General features: G+C 42.4%; 1 protein-coding gene across 9 annotated transcripts in view; it reads right to left on the bottom strand.

Annotated features, from left to right (window-relative positions):
- FBN1 (fibrillin 1) overlaps positions 1-27197 on the bottom strand; it is a 227738-nt gene that overhangs the window by 22145 nt on the left and 178396 nt on the right. For all 9 annotated transcript variants that reach the window (XM_039490873.1, XM_039490872.1, XM_039490876.1 and 6 more), the window contains 15 exons: positions 26503-26661; positions 25309-25380; positions 22278-22403; positions 17555-17677; positions 13162-13287; positions 11910-12026; positions 10947-11075; positions 9657-9776; positions 8775-8900; positions 6730-6879; positions 3428-3493; positions 2584-2700; positions 2237-2356; positions 1051-1173; positions 381-512 (listed from right to left, as the gene is read on the bottom strand). In XM_039490873.1, the coding sequence (XP_039346807.1) occupies positions 381-512; positions 1051-1173; positions 2237-2356; positions 2584-2700; positions 3428-3493; positions 6730-6879; positions 8775-8900; positions 9657-9776; positions 10947-11075; positions 11910-12026; positions 13162-13287; positions 17555-17677; positions 22278-22403; positions 25309-25380; positions 26503-26661 (1806 nt within the window). The remainder of the gene's footprint in view (positions 1-380; positions 513-1050; positions 1174-2236; positions 2357-2583; positions 2701-3427; positions 3494-6729; positions 6880-8774; positions 8901-9656; positions 9777-10946; positions 11076-11909; positions 12027-13161; positions 13288-17554; positions 17678-22277; positions 22404-25308; positions 25381-26502; positions 26662-27197) is intronic.

Below are 27197 nucleotides of genomic sequence, written 5' to 3'. Positions count from 1 at the left end.
ATCAGCTCACGTGCTGCCTTCGGCACCCGTGCCATAGGTTGCCTATTCCTGCTCTACTGCCTGTGTAGGCATTAACTTCTGTGCAAAGAGAATGTGCAATGCTTCCGGATTCAAATTCTCCATTCACTAACAATAGTGGTAGCATTTTACACTTATCTTCCATATGTGATCAAAGATGTAAGGCAGTGGAGAAGTAGGCTCTGCATGATCCTTTACCTGCAATCATGGGCACAATTATACAGCTAGATGAGTGATTCCCCCCCCCCCCCAATTAGTCAAATCCAAAATTGCCAATTTTTCTCCAGAATCTGGCTCTTACCTGAAATTCAGCTCAGCTCTACAGGGAAAACTCAGAGGTTTAACACCTCAGTTTCACTTACCTATACAGCCCTCACCATCCTGTCTGCGCTGATATCCTGGTCCACATATGCACATGTAAGTGCCAATCAGATTTTTACACTCCATTTGTTTTGAGTCACAATCATGAATTCCTTCTTCACATTCATCCTGATCTGAAAGAGTTCATATTGCAGAATTATACATACTTACAGAGAGAGATTCTCATGGAAACTCACAATAATTAACTCTCTGTTTTCAAAGTGAAGTCACAAACAACTTCTTTCTGCTGTGCTAAATTAATAATCCAAAAATACTGGTCTGGGGGTAACTGATTTCACTTAAGATGGGAAACCCTTTACATTGATACTATTACCCTTTTCATAGATTCATATATTTTAAGACCAATGTGATGAACTAGTCTGAACTTCTGCATAGTATGAGCAGGCCATAGAATTTCACTCAAAATTGTAAACTGTCCTGAGGTGACCAGAGAGCAAGTGTGAAAAATCAGGACGGGGGTTGGGAGTAATAGGCACTTATAAAAGATAAACCCCCAAATATCAGGACTGTCCCTATAAAATCAGGACATCTGGGCACCCTAATCTTCCCCTCCAGGGATCCCCGGGGATTTGTATCTGGGACTGTTAGCACTGAGAGAACTATATCCCAACCTGTCTGAAATGACAGTATCTTCTAACTATGAAAACTTACCTTTGCACATTCTCCGGTCTTCTCTAAGAACGTAGCCAGCAGGACACTTGCATTCATATGATCCGTAGGTGTTCACACATCGGAAGGCACACAGTAGAGAATTCTGAGCACACTCATTTACATCTGTATTCAGACAAACAACCATATGCAAAGTGAAACTTGCTTTTGCAAAAGACACCAGCTGAGAATGTATGTTGTTTAGTTTAGTTATAAATCAGAGATGCCAAATTGCTCAAGGTTAATTTTTACTGTCAGATTTGTGATTCTACTGACTGACTGTACACTTCTGCATAGGAGCAGGGCCACAGACATCCCTGCTTGCCTAGGTTTCCTTATGTGAGCAGGCAGCAGAAATCACTGCCTGCAGCATCCATCTGGCAATGGGAGTAGTTTCCAGCTTTGTACTGCTAAAATACTATCAGTGTTAAATCAACACCTGCCCTCAGATCTTGTTCACTCTTACACGTGTTGTTGATTCTAGGCATTTTATTTTAGCTACCAACAAGACAACAGACTCTTCCGTAGCCTGCATTTTACAAAATATTATCCTTATTGGGGATAACATTGCCTGAAACATATTTATTCATGTGCCATGTAAACTGAAGAAAACTACATTCTGGTGTTTATGCACGTGATCTACCTCCTGCTGAAGTCAAGGGGAATCTTTTCCACTGACTTCTGTGGGAGCTGGATGAGGCCCTAAGCGCTTATAACAGTGGCGCAAGCCAGTCCAGTGGTAGAATTACCCTGTGGTGCATTGCTGGAGAGAATTAGGTTATGGCAGAAGGTCTGAACTCTCACATCAAAGTTGCATGCATAGTGAATACAATCAGTAACATTTCTGGAGAGGGTCCTGAACGGAACTTGCTTATGTTACCCCCATCTGGGCAATCCATCAGCACGCACAGGCTCAGAAAGTGAAAAAGCTGCTCACTTAGCTTTCCAGTTAGAAACAGGGTAACATGGTAAAAGGATTCACATTTGGATTGGGAAGCGGGAGTGATATATATGCCTGTATTTGGAATGGGAATGAGGCTAAGGTCTGCCATAGATAGTTGGAGACATTGCACAAGAGTATCTCTAGTTTGCCTGCTTTGGCACCTCAAAATTTATCAGTTGTTTCTGAAGTTACTGATTGTTTACCATAAAACTGAAACTGAAAGACCCGGGCATTTGAGAGTCTTACCTTCACACGTCATCATTGGTCCTGGCTCAAATCCCTCATCACAGGTACATTCAAAACCACCTACAACATTCCTACAAGTTCCATTTCCACATGGATTTCCAACAGAGCATTCATCAGTATCTGCAAGCAGTTAAAACAAGACGTGAATGCATGTTACAGGAGGCTGAAGTTGCAAGCGTCTGACTCTGATCACGTGCAAGGATTCTGCATTATTCATGAGCATCAGAGTTTAAAAACAAGGAATCAGGAAGGGTCCTAAACTGGAGTCTCATCTATCACTACTACTCTTTATTGTTATACTTGGGGAATTAGGAGCCATTAAAATGGAATACAACACTTATACTTACCTACACATTGAGCTCCCTGAAGGATATAACCAAAAGGACATTCGCAGCGGAAGGACCCATCCGTGTTGATACACTGCCCAAATCTGCAATTATCTGGGTCAAGGCACTCATCCACATCTTAGCCCAGAAACAAAAATGAAAGGGCTACAGTTAGTGAAATTAATTAAATGCCATTTCTGAGACTAATCTAGCATGATAAACATGAATTTAGGACTGAATATTCCACAACTCGCAATGAAAATATTTGAAAGGAGATTAGCTCACGAGGGACAACAGGAACTTACACGCCAAATTTTCCAAGGGTGGCACATAAGTTGCAATGATCTTAAAGGTTGGATAAAGAACCTTCTTAGGAGGGGTCCTGGTGAGAGGAAGCATCATGATATAGTAGCCATCTCACTCTCCTGATATCAAAAGTTACCCACAAGCTTTGAGCTAGAGTGCTGTTTGTCTATGGAGGGAGTTAGACCCAAGAATGTATACAGGGGAATTGGGACTCTGTGGTTTTCAATACTAAGAGATTAAAACCATTTCTCACAGCTGAGCTGGGTATAAATGCTTGTAAGAAGGGGATATATGCAGCTTGGATTCCTTCTCTAGGTTCTTCAGATTCCTCCTGGTATGTCTGGTCATTATAATTTAAGACAGAGAACGGTCTCCTCAAGGTTAATTAATGGAGTGGGAGAGAAGTTCACGTTTGAATTTTACATTTGTGTAAATAATTCCGTGCAAAGTGTCTGTGCAAAACAAATCCAGGGCTTTGGAAGGGAGGGTGGCTGATGGACAGGAAGTAGCCTACTAGAGTTGTGAGCCTGCAGTAACATTCAGAGCACCAATCACTTACCAACCCGTATATCCCCTGGTCCAATAAGGATGCCAATTCCAAATGGACAAATTTGACGAAATGCCTCTGTAAGTGAAATACGTATGTTAAACCATGTCAGAACAATTAATTACAGATAAATATATTATCAGTTTAACGTATGGTGGGATGAATTCTTACCATTCTAGACTGGCAGCTTTCATTTATATATTATATTCAAGAGGGCATGCATGTGTGTGCGTCCATACACACACACACACACACACTCTCTCTCAAATGTGGTACATAAAGTATATATACCTACACTCCTCTACATATAATGTAACTGTATGTTCACTTCATTTTTATGAGGTACATATATAATCTTACAAACAATTAGAATTTTTTATTTTATTCTTATGGAAGACATGAAGTAAAAGATTTCTATGAAAAGCAGTAAAATATCAATAACTGTGTTCTTTTTTCTTGTAACTAAAATTTCTGAAGAAAATACAACCTGATCTGCTTGTAAACCTATTTGTTGAATCCTGTAGAGCAGTGTTTCCCAAACTTGGGATGCCATTTGTGTAGAGAAAGCCCCTGGCAGGCCGGTCCGGTCTGTGTACCCGCCGCGTCCGGCCGATCACGGCTCCCACTGGCCGCGGTTCGCTGCTCCAGGTCAATGGGAGCTGCTGGCAGTGGCACAGGCCGAGGGACATACTGGCTGCTGCTTCCAGCAGCTCCCATTGGCCTGCGAACTGCGGCCAGTGGGAGCCATGATTGGCTGAACCTGCGGACACGGCAGGTACACAAACTGGCCCGGCCCGCCAGGGGCTTTCCCTACACAAGCGGTGTCCCAAGTTTGGGAAATACTGCTGTAGAGCCACAGGTTAATAGCTGCCTTTTATACATCAAAGACTGATTTTATTACAGATAGGCTGAGGTGCTGTTGTCTCAGTTCAGCTTAGATTTATAATAGAATTAGTTTGATGTCAACAAACCACTTGAGCTCTTTTTGCAAGATATCTAATGGCAGAAGTCTTGCAAGATCAGGTAGCTGTCCACTCTTTGGTGTGGAAAGCAGGTTTCCCGTCGTTTATATGAGTCACTTAGCACACTCTGGACACTTGTAAAATAAATAAAATCATCATAAATTTCCACTACACTGAACCAAAAGGTAATGAGAATGGATATGCTCCCAAGATTTCCATCAAGTCAGATTCAGAAAATAGAACCCTTCCGATTTTCAGGGCCGGCTCTACAGTTTTCGCCGCCCCAAGCAGCGTGCGGAATTGCCGCCGTGAGCAGCGGGGGCCGTCCGTGCACCCGTAGGGCGGCAGGCGCGTTTCCGCGGTGGCGGCAATTCGGCGGCAGCTTCTATGTTTAGCTGTCTGCGGCGGCTTCAGCTAAACATAGAAGCTGACGCTGAATTGCCGCCACCGCAGAAACGCGCCTGCCGCCCTAAGGGTGCACGGACTGCCCCCGCCACTCACGGCGGCAAATCCATGCGCTGCTTGGGGGCAAAACAACAGGGACAGCTACCCCTTGCAGATTGCCGCCCCAAGCACCAGCTTGGAATGCTGGTGCCTGGAGTTGGCCCTGGTGATTTTGAGTCAGATCCAGGACAAAAAACCCCACAAGCTTTGGGGTTGAATCCAAAACTACTCCTCCCCCCATGCACCCATAAAATTTATGCAGGAAAGTGGAGTCTTGGATTTGAGATTAGTTCAGGCCTCCCCTTGAGATATTATTTATCTACTCTACACTCAGAATATAACAGATCCTTTCGCAAGATACAGTAACATCCTATTCTGAAGTACTTCAGTACACTAGGAGTAGGCTTACAATACAGCAGACTCATAGTTTTAGAGACAGTTGCAGATGTTTTGTCTTATGGCTTATTTTTAAAATATTGGCTACATTTTGCTGAGATTGTATAAAATGAAATGAAACAAAACAGAACGGTGTACGATAGTATTAAAAATCAACCAAGTGCCAGACCAGCTGTTCCTCACAGAGAGTGAAATTCAGCCCCATGCAGGGGGTCAGCAAAAGGGCTATGCATCACACCCGCCTTTAAAGTAGGTCTTAATATGGGACATAAGTGATGCATAACCCTTAGGGTGACTGCCTGCTCAAGGGCACATTTCACACGGAGGAGACGGAATGCATCAGGGAATTCAATACAATGTTTAAAAACTTCTGCATCCTCCATGCTAAGGAAGTTTTCTAAGCTCAGAAATTTGTAAGCAATTTCTTGAGCCTTGATCTTGTCATCTGAGAACGATTCAGACTGGGACAAACGTATGTGCGGGCACTTCAGGAAAACGATCTGAAGCTCACCATGCTTTTATAATTCACTCTACTCTTTTGGCTTGTACATAGATAGGCCAATTTGATCACCCACACTTAGGGAAGAAGCCTTCAAGAAATAGCACAACAGGGAAACCTGATGTTTTGTTTCTTGGCTTCTGAGAGTATGGTCTGCTCAACATCTCCACAATTTGTTCATGAGCTGAACTGCATTAACACATCATTGAAAATAGTAATACTGTTAATCACGATCTGTCATTCTGAATTAATATACCTGTAACATAACTTTACTGTAATAGCACTGACACTGTGAATTCCCAAAGTGTCTATTGAGTAAAAACCGTACACCAACACTTTAACTGAGTGCAGCATGTGCTTCAGGGCTATCCTAAATCAGGGCTGCAGTGAATAATCAGTTTCACCATTTCCCCCTGTTATTTGAGTCTTTCATAGCTACAGGATGGAGAAAAACTTTTTAGCATTAAGAAAATGTGGTTGTAAAACCACAAAGACAGGCAAGGAGATTCAGAGAGGCAAGTGTAATAGCTGTACCTACTTTTAGCGCTACCGTTTTTTAAAAAACTGACTAGATTTCAAGCTTATGGTGGCCCTTTCTAGATTTCATTTTGTTTAGATGAAATTCACTTGTGTCCCATAGAGTTTTAAATTTACAGCCTAGCAAGGACTTAATACTATTTTACCAAAATTGAAAAATAAAAGATGTATAGCATTAGAAAACTCCAGAGCAGAGTACTTGAGACTTATCTGACTTACTTTCCATAAAATAACACAGAAATGCTACAAATATTTTTTTTGAGAAACAGGTATGTTGTGTGCCTTTCTATAGCACAAAGGCCTTTACTTTATTAAAAGAAATATTAAGTGATATGGTCAAACAAAATAATCTACCATTCTTTGAGGAAGATCATTGTTTTCTAATTCCCACTTCTATGACTCTCACAGTTATTGTCTGTCTTCTTTCAGTTCTGAGTGCCCATAATACCATGATTGCATTATATCTGATAACGTACCATCTCCTTCCTGTGGGCAGAGCTCACATGGGTCACCCCATCCTTCTCCTTGCAAGGCGCAGCAACATTCTTGCTTGGAATGGTTTCTGGATTTGGGAACTGTGCATTTGCCTTCTTCAAATTTGGTAAAGCAATAACTCACTCTCAGATCTGCACAAGCAAAAGCACATCATAATACAGTTCTGCATTAAAGGCAGTAGGACTTGGTGCAATTGGTATGTGAAAATCAACACTTAAGCTAATTACCAAAGTGCTTCCATATGGCTGATCTTAAAAAGCATTGTTGTGGCCAGTGATTACAGTGGATTGAAACAGAAGAGAGAGCTCTCTCTATACCAGCCAAGGAAGAGAAGATCCATGGGAGAGAATTGTTTACTCTAGCCAGGGAGAAGAGGGGGAGCTCCCCACTGCTTTAGAAGAGGAGGGTGAGCTGTGTTCCTCCCAAACTCACCTACCTTTCCTGCACCCTCTGAATATTAGCTTAATTTATTTACATTCTATTATTAGAGCAATGATCTTTCGCTAATAAACCACATGGAAACTAAAAAGCATGAGTTAACCCTTGATGATAATGCTGTATGTAAAAAATAATGGAGTGGTAATTTTCAATAGCACCTTTTTGGCCCTCAGTGCTTTACCAAATTACAGATAAAGGCCCATTGGTTCTGTGGTACCACATTGTGCTTTTACATGGTGGATAACCTAAACATTGGAACAAAAGTGAGATGACAGACCACATGCCTCCAGCACGCAGACAGCTGGCAACTCCTCAGGTTGGCACTCAGACAGGATAAGGGTCAGTTGCAGAAGCAGCTGCTCATCCAGTTTTCTGGCCTCAAGATCAGTGCTGGGCACTGTCCAGACTTCAGGAAAGCTTTAGGTAATGTGAAGTTTTAAACAGAAGCTTGTTTGGCTCAGTACACTCAAAAAACCAACCTTCTTCAGAAAAAACACATTGCTTTAACATCAATGTACAGATATAAATTAATTTTCCTGTGACAATCCACATGAAACACTTGTCCTCTTTCAGAGGAAGATAAGATGAGGTTGTATTATTTCTACAGTTATTTTCTTGGCTTTGTGGGTGATTTTTCAGAAGAAGAGATTGATAGCACATGGGCTTTAAACAACTATGTAAGTGCAGCTCAGACAGCGCTGCTACTTTCACCACTATTTTCACAGTGCCAAACCAAATGTTTACTGCAGGTTGGATTCATCACACCAAAACCACAATCTCATTTAGCTACCATGAGATGAAGAGCTCAGTAGGGTTTCAACAAGCATCCCTGTGTTTGGGCCAAACATAACTACAGAGATCCTGGAAGGTCTTGTCACTGGTGATTTTGCTGGGCCTACTGTACATTGCATTTGTGAAACTGGATATTTGTTTGTGAGTTGGGAAGTTTAGATCTACTTGAGCATTTTCAAAGTCTTTGAGATGTCCTTCTCCTTAGTTTGCTGCACTTCTGTGTAGGCAGTAACAAGCATACATCTTTCCATTCCAAGCTGTTTAGCTTTTGATCTCTTTTCTTAGTCAGTTCCATGTTTATCTCAAAACACTGTGTGTGATTCTGGTAGACGGGGCTGGATTAACTTTCCTGTGGGTCTGGGGCTATTAGATTTTGTGGGGCCCCTGTAGACAAGTCTTTTTCCTAATTTAAAACAGAATGATCACAATGATGGCATCGAAGCTATTAACGCTATACTACACTTGCCTTTTAATTAACATCAAGCCGTTCCGTGGTTACATTTCAGTCTTAAAACATGTAGAATATAGTTAAGTTAATTCAAAATAGCCTACTTCTTACCTTAGAACAGCTGTTATATTAGTTTCTTTCGGGGAGGGAATTTGGGTGCAGGAGGGGGCTCCGGGCTGGGGCAGATATTGGGGTGCAGGAAAGGGTGAGAGGTGTGGGCTCTGGAAGGGAGTTTGGTGCAGGAGGGGATTCTCCTCTTTGTTACATTAGAAACAGGCATCTAGTAAAGTTTTTAGTAAACCCAAAGCAAATAAATATATATAGACCAAAATGTATAAAATAACTTGCCTTGGCATCTTCTTCCTGTGGAAGACAGTACAAACCCTTCAGGACATAAGCATGTGAAGCTGCCTGGAGTATTGCTGCATGTACCCAAGGCACAGATTTCTGGGTCTTCTACACACTCGTCAATATCTGCAAGAAAAGTACGACAATACTTCAGCAATCAAAACTGCTGTATTGGCAGCTGTAAAACACAAAATGGAATTCACAATACCCAGCATAGTAACTGAGACCTAGCAGGTATTACACTGCATAGTTTCAGCTGACAGCAAATCCCTGTGCCCTTATGAAAATAAACTTTAGCGCTCTATTAATAATCAATCCAGGTGTGCAATCTGGGACTAATTTCCAAAGACATTTTCAGTGGGCATGCCCATAATAATGAGACATCTCCAGGCCTTACAGGACTTTAAAAATGTCTTTCTGGGGTCACGTCCTGCAGTCTTTACTCAGGCAAAACTGAAAGGGATTTTTGCTCGAGTAAGTACTGAGTACAGCACAGGTTATCGAGCATTACCATGAGAAAAGTAATACTGGGTATTTAGATACCATAGCGACAGGTACCTAGACAGACTAATGGGTTGCCCCCCAAATGAGTAAAAGTCTCTGTGGCTGGATAGCCTGGAAGAATTAATTTAATTATCTTTTTTTAAAAAATCAATACCATTTATACTTTATCATACATATTATACTGTACACATGTACATAAAGTTTACAGGATACTTAATTTTGTTGGAATGATTCTATTTTATGATTAGGTTCAGACACTTGACAGGGGTCAAAAATGACACGTCAAGGCGTAAAGAGAGGCATGACTATACATATTATTAGGACTGAGAGCTGCTTTTGAGCAGGCTGCATTATGAAATACAAATGACCTTTACGTACCTTCACACCTGTCATTTTGCAGAATGTATCCAGGAGGACAGATGCATCTATACGTCCCATCCAGGTTCTGGCACGTGCCAGGTGAGCATCTACCAGGCACCACTGCACACTCATTGATATCTGCAAGCAAAGAAATGAAAGCGCAATATTCAGAACAGTTATTGAGGCAGCTTTAATCCTGCTCATATCAAGTCGAGTGCAAAACTCCTGGCGAAAAGGAGGGCTCTCTGAGGGCCGGGAGGCAGTCCCTTTTTACAAGGAGATTAATGTGCTTATAAATTATTTTATAAATCAAGAAAGATTGAAGATTCCTCAGCCCAGGAATCAATATCAATTCATCCCCATGACAGACATGGACAGGGATGTAAGTGGATTAAACATAGCTGGCAGGGAGCAGGCACCCAAGAAGTGTGAAGTGCCCCAAATGCTGAACACTTGTATTAAGCACCCAAAGCCTTCTGTTACGCTGCTCCCCGTGCCTTAAGCAGTCTCCCCCACCCTGTCCTCCAAGCATTCACCCTCACCTTCTTTAAAACTGGCTTCCTCCAGGAGTCCTGTCTACCTTCTTCCCTTCACTGCTAATTCCCCACCACCTGCCTTTTCTTATCTGTTCTGTGTCCTGTTGTCTTGCTTTGACTATCTGCCTTACGACTGGATCCTAAAAACACAACTGCATGTATATTTAGTTCTATGCACAGTGCCACTGAAATTATACAAAGGCTCTGCTGGACCAGGCCCTATGCAAGGGTGCGTGCTGGCCAGGCAAGGTGTCATACTATACATTTGTAAAGTGCTATTGTAATCTGCAGAGCTATGTACATTCTTATTAAGAAGATTAACTATTATAGATGAATGAAGTAAAATCTGACTCCCATGAAAGAGGAAGATTTGGGAAAGTCACTGGACCTGTTTGTTTCCCTCAAATATATGCAAGATGTTTTTTTTTTAAAAAGATTTTCGTTTTACACGCATTGGCCTCCAAGGTATTTGACAATAACAAACAAACACACCCACCCACCCACCCCGGAGAGGAAATAAAGGTAGTTTTAGCCAGTCCTAGAGCAAAATTCCTTCCTGGCTGTGTGCACAATAACTTAGTGAGTATTTCAAGGAATACAATATTCCAATGCAGCATGCTCCCACAGTATTTGTGCTTTTCTACAAGGGCATAGTGATAGCAGGGGAAGTTCTTCTCTAACCTGCCTCTTTCTCACCATTTTACCTGGGACCACGTGCTGAGGGTTTACGGTCCTCTTGCCATAGTAAACCAATGCTAGATTAAAAACTCACCCACACAGGTCCTGCCCTCGGGGGACACCTCATAGCCATCATTGCACAGACATTGGAAAGACCCAACTGTGTTTATGCAGCGGCCATTCCTGCAGAGCATCCCATTTCCACTTGCACATTCGTCCACATCTAAAACAAAAAACTAACATGAGAAATGCACGGCGAATAGCCACAAAGATTAAATACACGTAAGAAGGAATTCTGTTTATTAAACTGACTTTCATCCTCACAGCACAATATTGATACATTTAGGGTGGCATAATTATTTATCTGTCTCTGTATGTAAAGCACTATCCCCAAATGTGGGCCCTGGTCCTTCTAAGGGATATGCACACATGGGTTCTTCCTCCCACCTGGAGCCCCATGTGCCTTCAGTAGGGGCACAGACTAAGACAGACTTTCACACACTAGAATCCCATTAATTGCAGAGATTTTAAGTCCACAGTATTTCTGTCCCTTTCTGAAGACAGTCAAAACAGTTTCTTCTGTATCATAAATAGTCTTGCTTTTCTCAAAAACTATTGGGAAAAATTGCAGCCAATTGATTGTTGATAGATAATTAGAACAGACTATATATTCGGAAAGCATATGTTCAAGTGGCTGCCAGAAGAGGTGAGTAAATTACATAGCAAGAGATTAGAAACACAAGGTGGGTGAGGCAATATCTTTTATTGGATCAACTTCTCTCTTATTTTTATTGATCCAATAAAAGATATTACCTCACCCACTTTGTTTCTCTAATATCCTGGGACTGACACAGCTACAACTACACTGCATAGAGTATGACACTGATAAACTGACTTCCAGAGCATAGAAATTGCTCTTTACCTCTAACTGTATTGATTATACAGCTGGGATTCGAATTCACTGGAAAAAGATGGTGTTTATGACTATGTAATTAGAATAACAGACAATCTTAGAAAACCTGGACTGATCTCAGCAACGGTTTTAGAACATCCTTACCTATGCAGTCATTATTGTGTGAGAGAATGAATCCATTGTCACAGCGGCAGTTGAAAGAGCCAATGGTATTTCTACATGTCCCATTGCCACATGGATCTTTTTCACACTCATTAATATCTATGAAAGAGAAGCAGCAGGAAGAACTCTTGTTACTAATTGATAGTGAAGAGGGAGGCCAGATAGCCAATCAATGTGCAAAGAAATGAACTAATCCTGGATTACTAAAAGAGCAAATGGGAGAAGAGAGATTAAGCTCCCCCCCCCCCCCAAAAAAAAAGGAAGATACGAGACAGGGTTATACATTTGACTGATGATGTCAACAGATGGTTTCTTGAGCAAGGGCTGATCCGCAACTTGTTTACATGCAGCTGCCATCTTGCCCTTTCCAAAAGAGGCATACACTAACCTTGTCTATAAGGGATCTGCAATCTTCCCAGGGGCTTTTAGGTGGCTAGTCAGTTCTAACCCAGACGCCCAAAATCTCAGTAAGAAAACTGGGTGAAACCCAGGACAGAGGGTGTATTTCTTCTCTCCCACTCTAACAATGTCCACATGGAAAAGGGACAAATTGGCCCGAATCAGACTAGTCTTATCTGAGATGAGCACTACGCAAGCAAATGCTTAGAAGGTTTAGATGCAGAAGACTATATTCTGAATTCACTGATTGCATAAGCGGGCACAAGTCCTCTGAAGTCAGCAAGGAATTTGGCCCTAAACCTGAAGCTTTCAAAGGGCTTAACATGAAAGCTCTTGTTTTACTTAAACAGCTTTGTTTCTGCCCAGCAGCAAATCAGTCCTTTACACGCTTCAGCATTAGATAGTTTTACAATTATTGCATTCCAATGTTGCATTATTAATCTGTGGAACTCATTTCCCTGAGGTCTGAGTGAAACCACGGGGTTAGTGAAATTCTAAGAAGGATTGAATATTTTTATGAAGAACAAAAACATCCCTCTTCAGCTATGTTAGATAGGATACTTTTTTTTTTTAAGTCATAGGCGCTATTTACTTTAGAGTATAAGATAACCACTAACTGATGCAGAATAAACTTAGCCAATGGTCAGTTTGATACATAATTGTGAACTAAGGTGTTTCTTGCTCCTTTTTCTGAAGCATCTTTTACTGGTCACTGTCAGAAGCAAGTCACTGGACGAAAAGTGCCACTGATCTACTCGGATCTGGCAATTACTACGACAGAGAAAAGGCCTCAAATCCCTTATTCATTAAATTAACAGCATAACTTGATACTTGCCTATGCACATCGTTTGGTCAGCATTGGTTTTGAATCCTGAGTGACATATGCAGTAGAATCCTCCAATGGTGTCAATACACTGGCCATGGCTACAGATATTGGGAATTTCTAGACATTCGTTGCGATCTGTAAATAAAAGGCATCTGAAAATTGTTCCATAAACCACAAAGCCAGAAATAAACTATAAGTGGCAACTATGAAAACTAGTATCCAATTCATGGTTCTAATTTAAAATGACAATTGTTCTCTCTGTTGGCAATAAAATATTAGTTTGTTAACACAATGGAATATTCATGGTAAATTAATTTTTGCAACATTTGCAGATTTGGAAAATAATTGGGAAAAGTTACTTACAAGTGACTATTTCTAGCTACAGCAACAGGGCACCGCTGTTAGGCCATGGGAATAAAAATAATGCAATGTAATTGTGTGGGGAAATCTCTCTCAGGCTGAATTAAACAGCATGTAAACAAAGAAGAAGAAACAATTGTGCAGTGGTTTGGGAGGTTTAAGAGCTTTATCTGTTATGGTTGTACATATTTCCAGAGGAAAATACTACTTGCTTGCAGACATGTTTGATTATAGCACGGAATGTAATATGATCACCTTGATTAACTATCAGAGAACTTATACAAATGAGGAATGGAGCTAACATCAGCCCTTCCCTGCAGTAGGCTCTCAGAAAGCCAAAATCCAATGGGCAAGCAGAGTGGTGCACAAATAATATGGCTACAATGGTGCACCCAAGTATGGTTGCATCTAAATCTCATCTAAAGTGACACTACGCAAACCATGATCAATGGGAGCGTGATTAGCTTAAAACAGGGACATGCCTGGCACATAATTTGGGCAGCACATTTCCTGACAATAGCCATAAATGCTTAATTTAGCACCATCCTGCACAGAAGAGCAACAAAAAGTACCATACCATGCAGTGCTGGTCCAGTGCATGACATGCTGCCTTCTGATAGCAGGATGTCTTTTGCGCCAGTTGGATATGTGACTACTCACTGCTACCCTTGCTGTGAATGCTTTCCTCTGTAAGTTCAGGATTTAACCAGCAGTCAGCAAAACACATATAAAGAAGCAGAATGTTTACTATTCAGCACATTTCTCCTCATAATAAGAGGAAGTAGAGATGGAAAAAATCTAGTAGGGTCATCTTGTCTACCTCCATTCCAATGAGGGCTGGTTCCATTCAGTATATGCCTAAGTGTTTTGTCTATTCTAGTTTTAAATGACTCAAGAGATGGGGTACTCCATTTTCTCTTCAAAGCTATTTCACAATCTAACTATTCTGGCTATTAGGTAATTTTTTCCTTATATTCAGTCTAAAGAAAGAAGCAGCTTCTTCCTGGTGATGGAGAGATCCATTATCCGGAAGACCCTTGTTCTGTCTTCGCAACTTGCAATGGTTGCACTCCAAGTGTTATGGCCAGACCCTGGGAGCTTCTTTTGTGATGAACACAGAACATTAGGAACTGGGAAGCGCTCTTAGGCATTATGAAAGGAAGTTGGATGCAAAGGATTATCTTGCCATAACAGGTAACACCTGAATAATTCTATTTAGATACTTAGAGGAGTAACTAGCTCAATCTATCAGGTCATATCTGGATATAATAGCACACAAACAGTTCTAGTATTACCATTTTCCATGCAGCGTCTGCTCTGTGGGCCCAGTTCTACAAGGTGCGCAACACCCTAAACTCCCATTGATTTCAGTAAGGTTGCTGGGCACTATGCTCAAGGCTTTGCAGGCTCAAACCCTTCATGAAACACTTTTATTTTGACTGTGATCGTTCCACCTTATTTTCACTAAATATAAAATAAGAGCAAAATACAGGAAGTAATGCTTGTGCCTTAGGGTATTGTGGCTCATATCAGAGCCTTCCCTGGTTTTCCTGTTCTGCTAAAATGAAGGAGTTACAACAATCATGTTAACAATATGCTAAACATTTGCACGTGTTGCCATGTATCTTAACAAAACAAGCTTTAGTTCTCAAAATGATTTTCTTTTCTGCCCCTACACCCTTTTCCCGCGAAGGTCTCGTAAAACAATGCAAAACTGCACTGCAATGAAAAGTGCACTTCCTAAAACTCAAAAGCTTAGAAGCAGAAAATCCAAGGAAAATGTTATCGAGTTCCTTTGTAATTATTATTTTGTCCAGAAATGTATACAATGTTTACAGCCACTTGGCACACAATCCTCTATAAAACCTTTGCGATTCTTTAAATAATCAAGATAACAAGAATATCCTTCTTGCTATGATGTCATCCTTGGAAAACAGAGTGAATGGAACAGAGAAATGTAGTCCCAGTCAAATAAGTATATTAAAATAATCTTTAGGATCTTGTTTAAGTCCATAAAAGTGTGAAAAGCTCCTTCTTAAACTTTCCAAGCTAGCTATTGAACATCACCTAGCAGATAAGACCACCTTGTCATCAGAGACTCCTAAAAGACAGTGATTATTTGTGAAAATCTGAGAGGTAAATAGTGTGCTAAAACTGAGGTTAAGATTTTGTCACGGTTATTTTTAGTGAAAGTCACGGACAGGTCGTGGGCAATAAACAAATATTCACAGCAGCCCATGACCTGTCTTTTACTAAACATAATCAGGGGTGAGTGGTGAGCTGGAGTGTGGGGGGTGTTAACTGGAGCCCCATGGCGGGGACAACTGACAGCCTGAGCCCTGCCAGGAGGGTGGGGGAACTGCATCGCTACAGTGGGGGAGCACACGGCCCTGGCTGAAGCCATGGGGCAGGGGCAGGGGCAGAGCACCCAGCCCCAGCTCCAGCCATGGGCCTACAGTCCAGTCTCCGGCCCAGCTGTAGGTGTTCACAGCTGAAGCCGCAGAAGTCACAGGGTCCATGGCTTCTGCGACTAAAATCATATCCTTAGCTATAATACATTTAGCAAGTGATAATGCAAACCATAGTAATTATGTAGAACAGGGATTGGCAACCTTTGGCCTGCGGCCCACCAGGGTAAGCCCCCTAAAATCCCTTGGCCCACGCCGCTGCCCACAGCCCCCATTGGCCTGGAACAGTGAACTGCGGCCAGTGGGAGCCGCGATCGGCCGAACCTGCGGATGCGGCAGGTAAACAAACTGGCCCAGTCCGCCAGGGGGCTTACCCTGGCAGGCCGCGTGCCAAAGGTTGCCGATCCCTAATGTAGAAGAAGGGGGAAAATACTGCACATTCCCTGGGAAGTTTTTGAATTTTCAGAGCCAGAAAACAGTAATTTTCCTTGGCTTCACCTCCAAATATATATCATAGATAAAGGGTTAAGCACAACAGAGTTAGTTCAAGGAAGGAGCTTTAGGGATAGATGGGCACAAATGGCCTATTTAGATACCTAACTGCTTTGAAAATCTACCCGTTAGTCTTTATGAATTTTCTGACTGTAACACTGACCATATAAGTTCTTCTAGTTCAGTTTATTCTTAGTTTCATTTTCATTTTTAAGGTTAATTAAATAAAGGTAGAAAAATATTATATGGCCTTGCATGAGATTCAAATAAACTTTATGCGCTGTATTATACTACTCCATAGCCAGACACTGTGGTCTGTTATGGAGGTATAAGCACAGAGTCCAACCAGCTAACACTAGTCACGCAGTAAGCATTGTACTGAGTGCAAGTCAAGGCCTATATTTTAGTTAGATTTTACTTGTAACCATTAATGAAAATACTTCATTCAGTGTTTGATTCAAAGGATACACTCTTGACAGATGACATTTCAAAGCCCCTCTTTGAGGTTCTCTGATTAGACTTATTTTGCAATCACACACCTGAATTTTTGCAGGCATGAAGTGTATGTAAACCATGAGAGAGACAAAAAAGCAGAACATTCATCAAAACCATTATATATTGTTAGGAGGCAGGTCCTTACAGCTCATAAATATAGTCTGCACACATTCCAACAGAGCAGTGGTCTCCAAACTGTGGGGCACTCCCACTATGGGGGTGTGGAGGAATGTCCAGGAGGGCACAGCAGAGCCTGGGCCAGCTCCCATGAGTGGCCAGGGAGGAAGCACCACCCAGACCCTCTCTGCCCTCCGCTCCGCTCTGGCCACGGCCCCAGCTACAACCCCGCTCTCAGCCCCTGGCCACAGCCCCACTTCTGGCTGCAGCCCCCGGCCCAGGGCAGGGGGGGAATAAGGCGGACACATTCCATTACTGGTAAGGGGAGCACGAGAGGAATAGTTTGAGCACCACGGCAATAGAGGGTTGTTGGGGGGGGAAACCTATCTTCTCCCTACATTCTCATCATATTAGTTTAGAGTGACACAAACACTACAGCCTGTTAAAGAAAGAATATGATTTTAAAGGTTTTATTTTTGAAGGCACTATCTACTGCATACTGAGATACAAACAAGCCTGGAAATACTCACCAGTGCATTGGCCTGTTGACGTGAACCTATAGCCAGGTTTACACTCACAGCGATAGCTGCCAGCCGTGTTGACACATTCTGCATTTCGTTGACACACTGGTCCATTCTGGCATTCATCCATATCTACCAATGCAAGAAAGAATATGATTTTTAGGATAAACTGACAACGGACAAGAAAACAAAATGTATTTTTAAACTCAAAGAGATGCTCTCTAGCCTACAGTTAAGAAATTTTTTTTGTTTGGTACCAAATTTAATGTATTTTTTTAAATGTAGAGAAAAATATTTCAATGAGAGTAGGTTTTTGGTTGGATTTAAATATTTCCCTACCATGATTCTGAACCTGCATGCAATCCATCACTGAAATTCATCCCTTTGCAGGGAGCCAATAGAAGGCTCTTTTGAAGTCTACAGGCCTTTGGCTGGCACTCTGACCATGGGTGAATTTCAACCCGTGACCCCAGTCCTGCACTATGAATCATGCAGGTGGACTGCCGTGTCCACACAAAGATCCACTGAAGTCTCTGAGGCTCCACACTGATAATGGTGCAGGACTGGAGCCCAAGTGTGGAACTCTCAATGACTTTAACAGGTATTCAACATCAATAGTGACACGCAAATAAGACTTCTAATACCATTCTTTCAGTTTTCATAACCTAAGACTCTAGTAAAAACACAGGTGAGAAGAATTAGGGGAAAAAAATCATTTTCACCCAACAGCTTTTCTTTGAAATATTTTTTTTTCTTTTGAAAATTCTTAAACTGAATTTAATTATTAATTCTTTACCTGCAACTTAATTGGTAAGATTTTTGTTTTAACTAATTTTCCTCCCTGCTGCCTACCAACAGAGCAGATGAGCAAATGACACATTTTCCATCTGTATTATTGACCAGTGTCAGTCCCAATGTATTTACTGCGGGTGGCTGGGGGTTGCATGGGACACACCCATTTACAATAGCTGTACTATTGTACATAAGTCCTATAAGCGAGCAGGATCTGAAATACCTGATTTCATGAATAATGCAAGCACTAGTTACCCACAAAGAGGAAGACAGCATTAGAAAGAAGACAGAGTGTGAGCCACTATGGTAGCTAGAGGCAGTAGTGTGTAATAATGAACATGAGACCTGGGCTTGAATTTGTGTTCTCACTCCCCAAAGTGGCATGGACTGGAAGCATTAGAGAGGCAACATGTGCATCTTCCCAGGGGTGGAGTGTTACCTTGGTTATTCAATAGTAACACCTAGGCGGCAACAGCAAGTGAGATCTGAAAGCGTATTATTTTAGCTCCCCTGGCTGGAATACACTGTGGTGGGAGAAGGGGTGCATACAGGAAGGTGCGGAGTTATACGAAGAAACAGATAAGGACTTCAAGAAACTAAAGTTTTTTTCTGGGTGGCCTATTGCCAAGTGCCTAGATTTCACGGACTTGTCAGCTTCCCTAGAAGTGGTTCGGTCCTTTTGGGGAGGGTATATTATTCCCTGGGAAAGTTATTGCCTACTGACAGCTGTGTGAAACTGAGGAGATATAGTACCCAAAGCAACTCAGCATTATTCTTCAAGAAGAAAATACAAAGCATTTTGTTTGTGTTGTAGCTGTGGTTTTTTAATCATACAGTAGATTTAAAAGATATATTTTTCATTCCAGATACTATTTTGAATCTTGATAAATGCATCAGCCACATCCCATTAAAGAGCATCAGCTAACCTATGGGACATAGCAGATGCTTATGTGGACAGGCAGTGTGATCTAGTAGAAAGAGAACGGGACTAGGACTCAGCAGATATAGGTTCTATTCCTGGATCTGTCACTGACTTTCTCAAATATGAAACCAAAGAACTACTAACTGCAGTATGTAACCTATCATTTAAATCAGCTTCTATACCAGATGACTGGAGGATAGCTAATTTTTCAAAAAGACTCCAGAGGCAATCCTGGCAATTACAGGATGGTAAGCTAACTTCAGTACCAGGCAAATTGGTTGAAACTATAGTATAGAACAGAATGATCAGACACACAGATGAACATGATTTGTTGGGGAAGAGTCTACATGGCTTTTGTAAAGGGAAATCATGCCTCAACAATCTATTAGAATTCTTTGAGGGGGTCAGCTAACATGTGGACAAGGGTCATCCAGTGGGTATAGTGTACTTGGACTTTCAGAAAGCCTTTGACAAGGTCCCTCACCAAAGGCTCTTAAGCAAAGTAATCAGTCATGGGATAAGAGGGAAGGTCCTCTCATGGATCAGTAACTGGTTAAAAGACAGAAAACAAAGGGTAGGAATAAATGGTCAGTTTTCAGAACTAAGAGAGGTAAATAGTGGTGTCCTTCAGGGATATGTACTGGAACATATTCATAAATGATCTGGAAAAAGGTGTAAACAGCGAGGTGGCAAAGTTTGCAGATGATAGAAAATTACTCAAGATATTTAAGTCCAAAGCAGACTGCAAAGAGTTACAAAGGGAGCTCACAAAACTGGGTGACTGGGCAACAAAATGGCAGATGAAATTCAATGTTGATAAATGCAAAGCAATGTACATTGGAAAACATAATCCCAAATATATATACAAAATGATGGGACCTAAATTAGCTACTACCACTCAAGAAAGATATCTTGGAGTCACTGAGAATAGTTCTCCTAAACAGCCACTCAGTGTGCGGCAGCAGTCAAAAAAGCTAGCAGAATGTTAGGAACCATTAGGAAAGGGATAGATAAGACAGAAAATATTATAATGCCTCTATATAAATCCATGTCATGCCCACACCTAGAATACTGCATGCAGTTCTGGTCACCCCATTTCAAAAAAGATATATTAGAATTGGAAAAGGTACAGGGAAGGGTAACAAAAATGATCAGGGGAATGGAACAGCTTCCATATGAGGAGAGATTAAAAAGACTTGGACTTTTCATCTTAGAAAAGAGATGACTAAGGGGATATGACAGAAGCCTATAACATCGTGACTGGTGTGGTACATGTTATTTACTCCTTCATGTAACACACGAACCAGGGGTCACCCAACAAAATTAATAGGCAGCAGGTTTAAAACAAACAATAGGATGTACTTCTTCACACAGCGCACAGTCCAGGGTATGTTGTGAAAGCCAAAACTATAATGGGATTAAAAAAAAGAACTAGATAAGTTCATGGAGGATAGGTCCATCAATGGCTATTAGCCAGGATAGGCAGGGATGCAACTCCATGCTCTGGGTGTCCCTAGTCTCTGATTGCCAGATGCTGGGAGTGGACGACAGGCAGGGCCGGTGCAACCCATTAGGCAACCCAGGCGGTTGCCTAGGGCACTAGCATTTGGGGGGCGGCATTTCGGGTCCTTCAGCAGCGACCGCGGCGGCTGGATCTTCGGCTGCCCTGGTCGCCGTTGGCATTTAGGTGGAGGGAGCTGAGGCAGGCGGGCGCGGAGAGGGCCGCCTGCAGCAAGTAAGGGGGGTGAGGCACGCAGGGGAACCGCTCCCTGCCCCAGCTCACCTCTGCTCTGCTTCCTCCCCTGAGCACGCCACCCCACTCTGCTTCTCTCACCTCCCAGGCTTGCGGCACCAATCAGCTGACTGGCGCCGCAAGCCTGGGAGGTGAGAGAAGTGGAGAGGTGACGGCGTGCTCGGGGAGGAGGCAGAGCAGAGGTGAGCTGGGGTGGGGAGCTGCCACACGGCTCCCCAGGCCGGGGGAAGCTGCCACGGGGGGGGGGTGTGGCGGCTCAGGGCAGGGGGGGGGTGTGGAGAGCTGCCACATGGCTCGGGGCGGGGGGCACAAGGTGGAAGTTTCGCCTAGGGCGTGAAACATCCTTGCACCCGCCCTGACGACAGGGGATGGATCACTCAATGATTGCTTGTTCTGTTCCTTGCCTCTGACGCACCTGGCATTGGCTGCTGTCGGAAGACAGGATACTGGGCTAGATGGACCATTGGTCTGACTCAGTACTGCCGTTCTTATGTTCACAACCACCACAGAGAATGAAGGAAATTCATACCATAATCTTTAATTGTTTAATGACAGTAACTAAGGGCTTTTGTACATGGCATTGCAAAGCACTCCAGAGAGATGCGATATGTTACATGCACTAATGTGCTGTGCTCTAACTGTACAGACCTGCATAGACCACGCCGACGTGCTCTAAAAGGTGCCTAGTTGTCTAGTCCAGGCAGCTAGAGCACAACATGTGAGCTCTCTCTACAAATCACATCATTCTAGGGCGTTCTGCCAGCACCAAGTAGCCAACCCCTAACACACTGCTAGGGAACATTTATCCAGATTTACTTGATATGAAAATCCACTACAATTTTTTTCATCATGCCTTTCGAATATTTACACAAATGTTGTTTTCATTAGGAAAAAAATATCAGCTTGGAAGTGAATGCTGGTCTTGATCTGACACGGGAAGACCACCCACTGCTCATATTTACATCCAGACCACGAAAAGTAAGAAGAGTCACTTGCCACAACTGGTTGACTCAAACTCATTCAAGACCTTTATACTAGTTGGAAAATCTAGTACTTCGTTTCCAATAGAAAACATACATGGCACCAGAATTTCCAGGGAAAAGCCAAAATGTCTTCATTAAGACACTCTTGGCCCACATTTCTCTGATCCTAGTATATACCCTTGTTACGGATGAATTTGCAAGTACATCAGATTTGCCAGCGTTTGAGTTACCAGCTGACTAATGATCCAATTTCTATTTGTGATGGAAGTATAAGCCTCTTACCTTCGCAGATCAGCAACTTGTCATTGTAAAAGAATCCCACTGGACACTCGCATCTGAAGCTGCCAACCATGTTTATACAGACTCCATTCTCACAGACTCCAGGGATCTCTCGGCATTCATCAATATCTGTAACAATTGATTTTTAAATAGTCTGAAAGTGCCAATTCATACAATCTATAGAAATGATTCCTTATTCTCATGGGATAGTATCACAATGTTTATATTAGTAGTATGATCCTGTTACTGTGCAAAAAGGTATTAGACATTCAGTAATTCCTACACATGCTGGAAAGCTAAATAGTCTACTCAATGGCTCTCTTTTTTCACTATATCCAAGATATGCCTAGCCCAGGGCAAGTTAGGCTTGCACAGGACTCTCAAATTCCATCCCCTATCTGATCTGTCCACTTCCTGCCCCGACATGCCTCCTGCTATCTGTTATGCTGGAGGTGAGGCTGCAGGTGTGAGAAGCAGCAGAGCCATCTTCACCAGCCTGCATACCTGCAGAAAGTTCCCCTGCATGGGGGCAATTCTCCACTTGCCATTTCTAGCCACTTTGAGGCCACTTTGTGCTACTCGCATGGAACAAAGTGTCCTTAGGGGACCAGAGAATCCAGCCTAACCTATGTTGTTGTCAGGTGAGAGTAATATAAACTGAGCTTCTTCTGTATTAATAAAAAAAAAAAGCTCTCTCTCTAAGAGGCTGATCAAAGGACTCACTGAAGTCAATGGAAAGTCACTGTCTTTAGACCATGCTGTCCTTCAGCATTTGTTATAACTCAACTTTACATCCACTTCCACCATCTGTTAAAGCTTGGTTAGTTTAATGCCCTTTTACAAAAGTTCTGAAGGTACCAAGGACTAATGATATTTTAAATGCTTGCAACATACTATGCTTTTGCATTGATTATGTCCAGCAATTGTCCTTCCTGTTTTAGTAGATTTGTGAGGCAATTCATTGTTTTTGGCCCTAAAAATGCAGCCAAAATATAAATAGTACAAATCTCACTTATTGGGCTCTTTAGCTATATGTCTCTTTAGGGGTCTAACTTCAGAATACAGGTCAGAAAATCTATGGACGCCTTTTCCTTTAGTAAAGAATGCTGTCTGCAGGGATCCACAGAAGCCAATGAACATTATGGGAAGGGATACACTACACAGCTCTCTTTACACCTAAGGTAGTTTGCTTCTGATTTTGAAGGGGCCAGTTTTGCTCCTGGACCAAGCTTTTAATTTCCTACACAAGATTTGATGATGCTGTTGATTTTTAGCCTGCTGATTATAAAAGAAGTGAGTCAAGGCAGAACCTAACTCTGTTTCTGTCTCCCACCATCAGAATCAATCATCCCATATAAGGATGCAGAACTCTAATGGAAAAAGTGGAACATAAACATAATGGGAAGAAAGTAACTCAGCATTTCTGGCACTGCACAATATGGACTGCTCCTGCAGTGGCACAAGCCAGTATGCCTACTGCAGTAGTTCTCAGTCTTAACATTGTGGGCCACATATGCAGTTCTCCACGGGTTATGTGGGCCACATCCACACAATATCTATACTACCTGTAGGGCGCTGAGGATGTCACATGGGCTGCAGCTATGTGTTGATTGGACCGCAAGCGGGCCATGGGTTGAGAACCACTGGCCTAGTGTGTGTAAGAAGTGGGAATGGCTACTACTGCCCTCCTGAAGAAGTAAAAGAAGCAGTTCAGGTATCACAACCCAGCAAGTCCTATGACGGTCCCAAGAGTCACTGAAAAAGTGTATGTTTGCTGCACAACGTAGCCCTAGGTGAGCAACTTGTCTCACCAGAGTGGCTGGTGGCTAGGGATACACTAGTACATGAGGACACCAAAAGTCATTTGCATTGGCTGCTGCACTCCAGTTTGAACAGAGCTAGCAGAATAAAATACTACAGCTGCCAGAGGTGCAGGCTGCAACACGTGCTAATAATTGCTACTGCAGGATCTACATATGGTGCACATTTACATTATCCCACACCTACCTAGGGTGATTCCATCCTCATTTGCACAGTGACACCACATTACATTGCACAGACAATGCTCAGACCATGCAGGGCTGGACACAGTCTCACATGACTGCCTCTGATTGAGCAGGTGGTGGGGCAGGTACTTTACTACTTGCCACCTAAAACTCATGTGTAACTTAATTTGCTGGTCATAGGGTGCATGATGGATTTTGGTCAATGAGATCTGATGCTTTGCTCCTCAAAAGACCAGGAATAAAATGTACAATATGTTTCTAGTAATTCTTTTCCTTGTTATACACTATATCTTATTAGAATTGATTGATTAGATCCTATTGTAGGGTTCTGTAGTGCCCATCACCATAATATACGGATGATAATTCACTTTGTTGCTGTCTATATACTATAGTTCTGCTTGTCTGTTGCACAATGCTTGCTCCACCTCTTATTTGTCTTTTTGTGGGAATAAAAACAAAAGGAATCCCCCACTAGGGATGAATTTGGCATCTTTGACGAAACAAAACAAAAAGAGAAAACGAGGAATTCATTTGTCACACACAATACCAATGTTACACATGATACCGCATGTGAGAAATATTCTCATGGAACAGAAAAAGGGATTGTTGGGTTAAATCAATACACAGAGGGATTGGTGTGAAATGTCAGATTAAATCTGTGCTTTAGTCAAAAGGAAACACCCCTAATTCCTCTGAAACCCAATGTTCATTGGCCTTATTCTCAGAACCTCTCCACTCTCTGGTGTTTACAAGCCATTCATCTAGCTCAATTACCATTTCTTCAGCGCTTTAGATTGCCGTGATCACAAGCAGCAATAATCAGAGCTGCCAGCTAGGAGGAGTTAGGCAGAAAGTTTGCAGGATCTGATTTAAGACAAGGGTTAAGGGTTGCACAGAAGGTTGAATTTCGTGGCATTGTTTAGTCTTTATTCCTCTCCAGGAAAGAGCTGACAGTGAAAACAATGCCTCCCTTTCCCTAGTACATATGTAGTGTGGAATTTAACTCCAAGCAGAGTAATCCAACTCACCAACTGGTAAACCTGTATAAATGTCAATGAAGAAACCAGGCCTTTGACTTCCACAGAGTGTTGCAAATTCATCTGTAGCAGAAAAAAAAGACAACAGTTATCTTGAATGTATCAAATTAAGCAAGTAATTTCACCCGAAGCCTGAGAGAAATGCAGTCTCCGTTTTTTTCCGTGCCTTTTGAGGGACTGATTTTCAAAGAAGGTATGTGGTACCTTGCATGAGTGCACACACTACTGCCGGATTTGTAATGGGGTTCTGATCCCAAGCCCAGTGAAGCCAAATGGAAAGACTCTCCGTGGCTTCAGCTGGCTTTGGATTGGATACTTATTCAGGTATTATTATTAGGTACACACTTGTCAGGTTATGTGGGTGCATTGTACTTTGTATGCACAGGTCCAGGTCTGTACTTCACAAACCTGTGTCGTAATTAGGAAATCGACACATTATTTTCAAAAATGGCAAACGACCAGGATGGAGCCAGTTCTCAGGTCTGATAAGTCTGTTTTGCGCCTGCTCGTCAGCATGAAGCAGAGGACCACCTGGTGGATCCAGCTTGATGAAGATTCCCCCAGCGTGGAGGAATCGTGCAATGGCACAGGACTGTCAGAGCGACTCCTACGCTACACGCTTCCTGTATCCCGGCATAGGGACCATCCTTGGAAGGGGCTGAGGTGCCCCTGCAATCCCTGGCTGCTAGAAAGGCTCCTTGGGGCTCTTGGCAGCCATGGGTAAAATACAATTGTGTTTTATGATGAGGACTGCGCTGGGCCTGGCTGCCCCAGGATCAGGGGAACATACCGATGGCTTAGCACCACCTATGACCCCACTCCTGGTCACATGCCAAACACAGCTTGGCTAGCCCATAGCATCTGGCCCATACATGTTTGTCAAAGGGGACAGATGGACAGTCGTGCAGAACAAAGTCCTCCAGTAATTCAGTAATTCACAGAACAGGCAGAGCATAGCAGCAGGAGTGCAGAGTGCTCTACAATGACCTACTCATGTTCCTCAACCCTTACTTGAAAGGATCATCTCCAGGGTACAAGTATAATGAGAAATTTATTATTTAATATTTATATATTGTACAAATACAAATGCATAGCACTTTCCTCTCTCGAACAATTAATTTTATAGCAGCTTGCAGTAATCGTATTGTCAACAGGGCCTTCAGCTAGCTTTCAAATTAAACATACCGGTGCTAGGGATAGGGCATTGTTCACAAGGCTTATTCCATGCACGTCCAATATTGTAGGAACAGCAGCACATTTTCTTGGTCATATTGAAGAGCAGTTCTCCATCACAGGTTTGATTGTCAGCATAATAATTTCTGTAGCACAGACTCCTCCTCATATCTGCAAAGAAAACGAAAGTATAATGATGGTACTGTGTGTTAGCACTTCGCTGAAATAGATGAAGTGTCAATGAGAGACCACTCTTATTAGACAGCCTCCTTTCTCCCAAGTTCCTGGGCACAGTTCTGTGCTACCTTTACTTGGTCACCTCTTTTAAACATCTGATCTGTAGGTCCCTCAAGCAGTCGCTGAAGGTAGCTTGTTCTGTAGTGTTTTATATTAGTCACCCCCAGCCATTGTAGAGTCACCCCTAAAATTTACAACAAAAATCAACCCCCGCCCCAACTGGCCATAACTCAGAGCAGACTCATCAAAGGATGCACTAAGGCCTGCAAACCCTGGCCCAGACTTGAGCAAACCTGAGCACATTTATGGCTGATCTTAAAATCATGCACAGTTTGTGACTTCACATCATTCTGATGCAAAACCAGGTGAAACTCAGTGGTTTTGCCAAATTTCACATGGAGATTTTAGGTCTGTATCAGTTCAAAAGCCAAAGTGAAAGATGGAGGGGGCCAAACACAGCTAAACTGAAA

This window comes from Mauremys reevesii, linkage group 10 (genome assembly GCF_016161935.1).
Source record: "Mauremys reevesii isolate NIE-2019 linkage group 10, ASM1616193v1, whole genome shotgun sequence".
NCBI classification, from domain to species: domain Eukaryota; kingdom Metazoa; phylum Chordata; order Testudines; family Geoemydidae; genus Mauremys; species Mauremys reevesii.
This window is presented reverse-complemented; position numbering and strand designations above follow the sequence as displayed.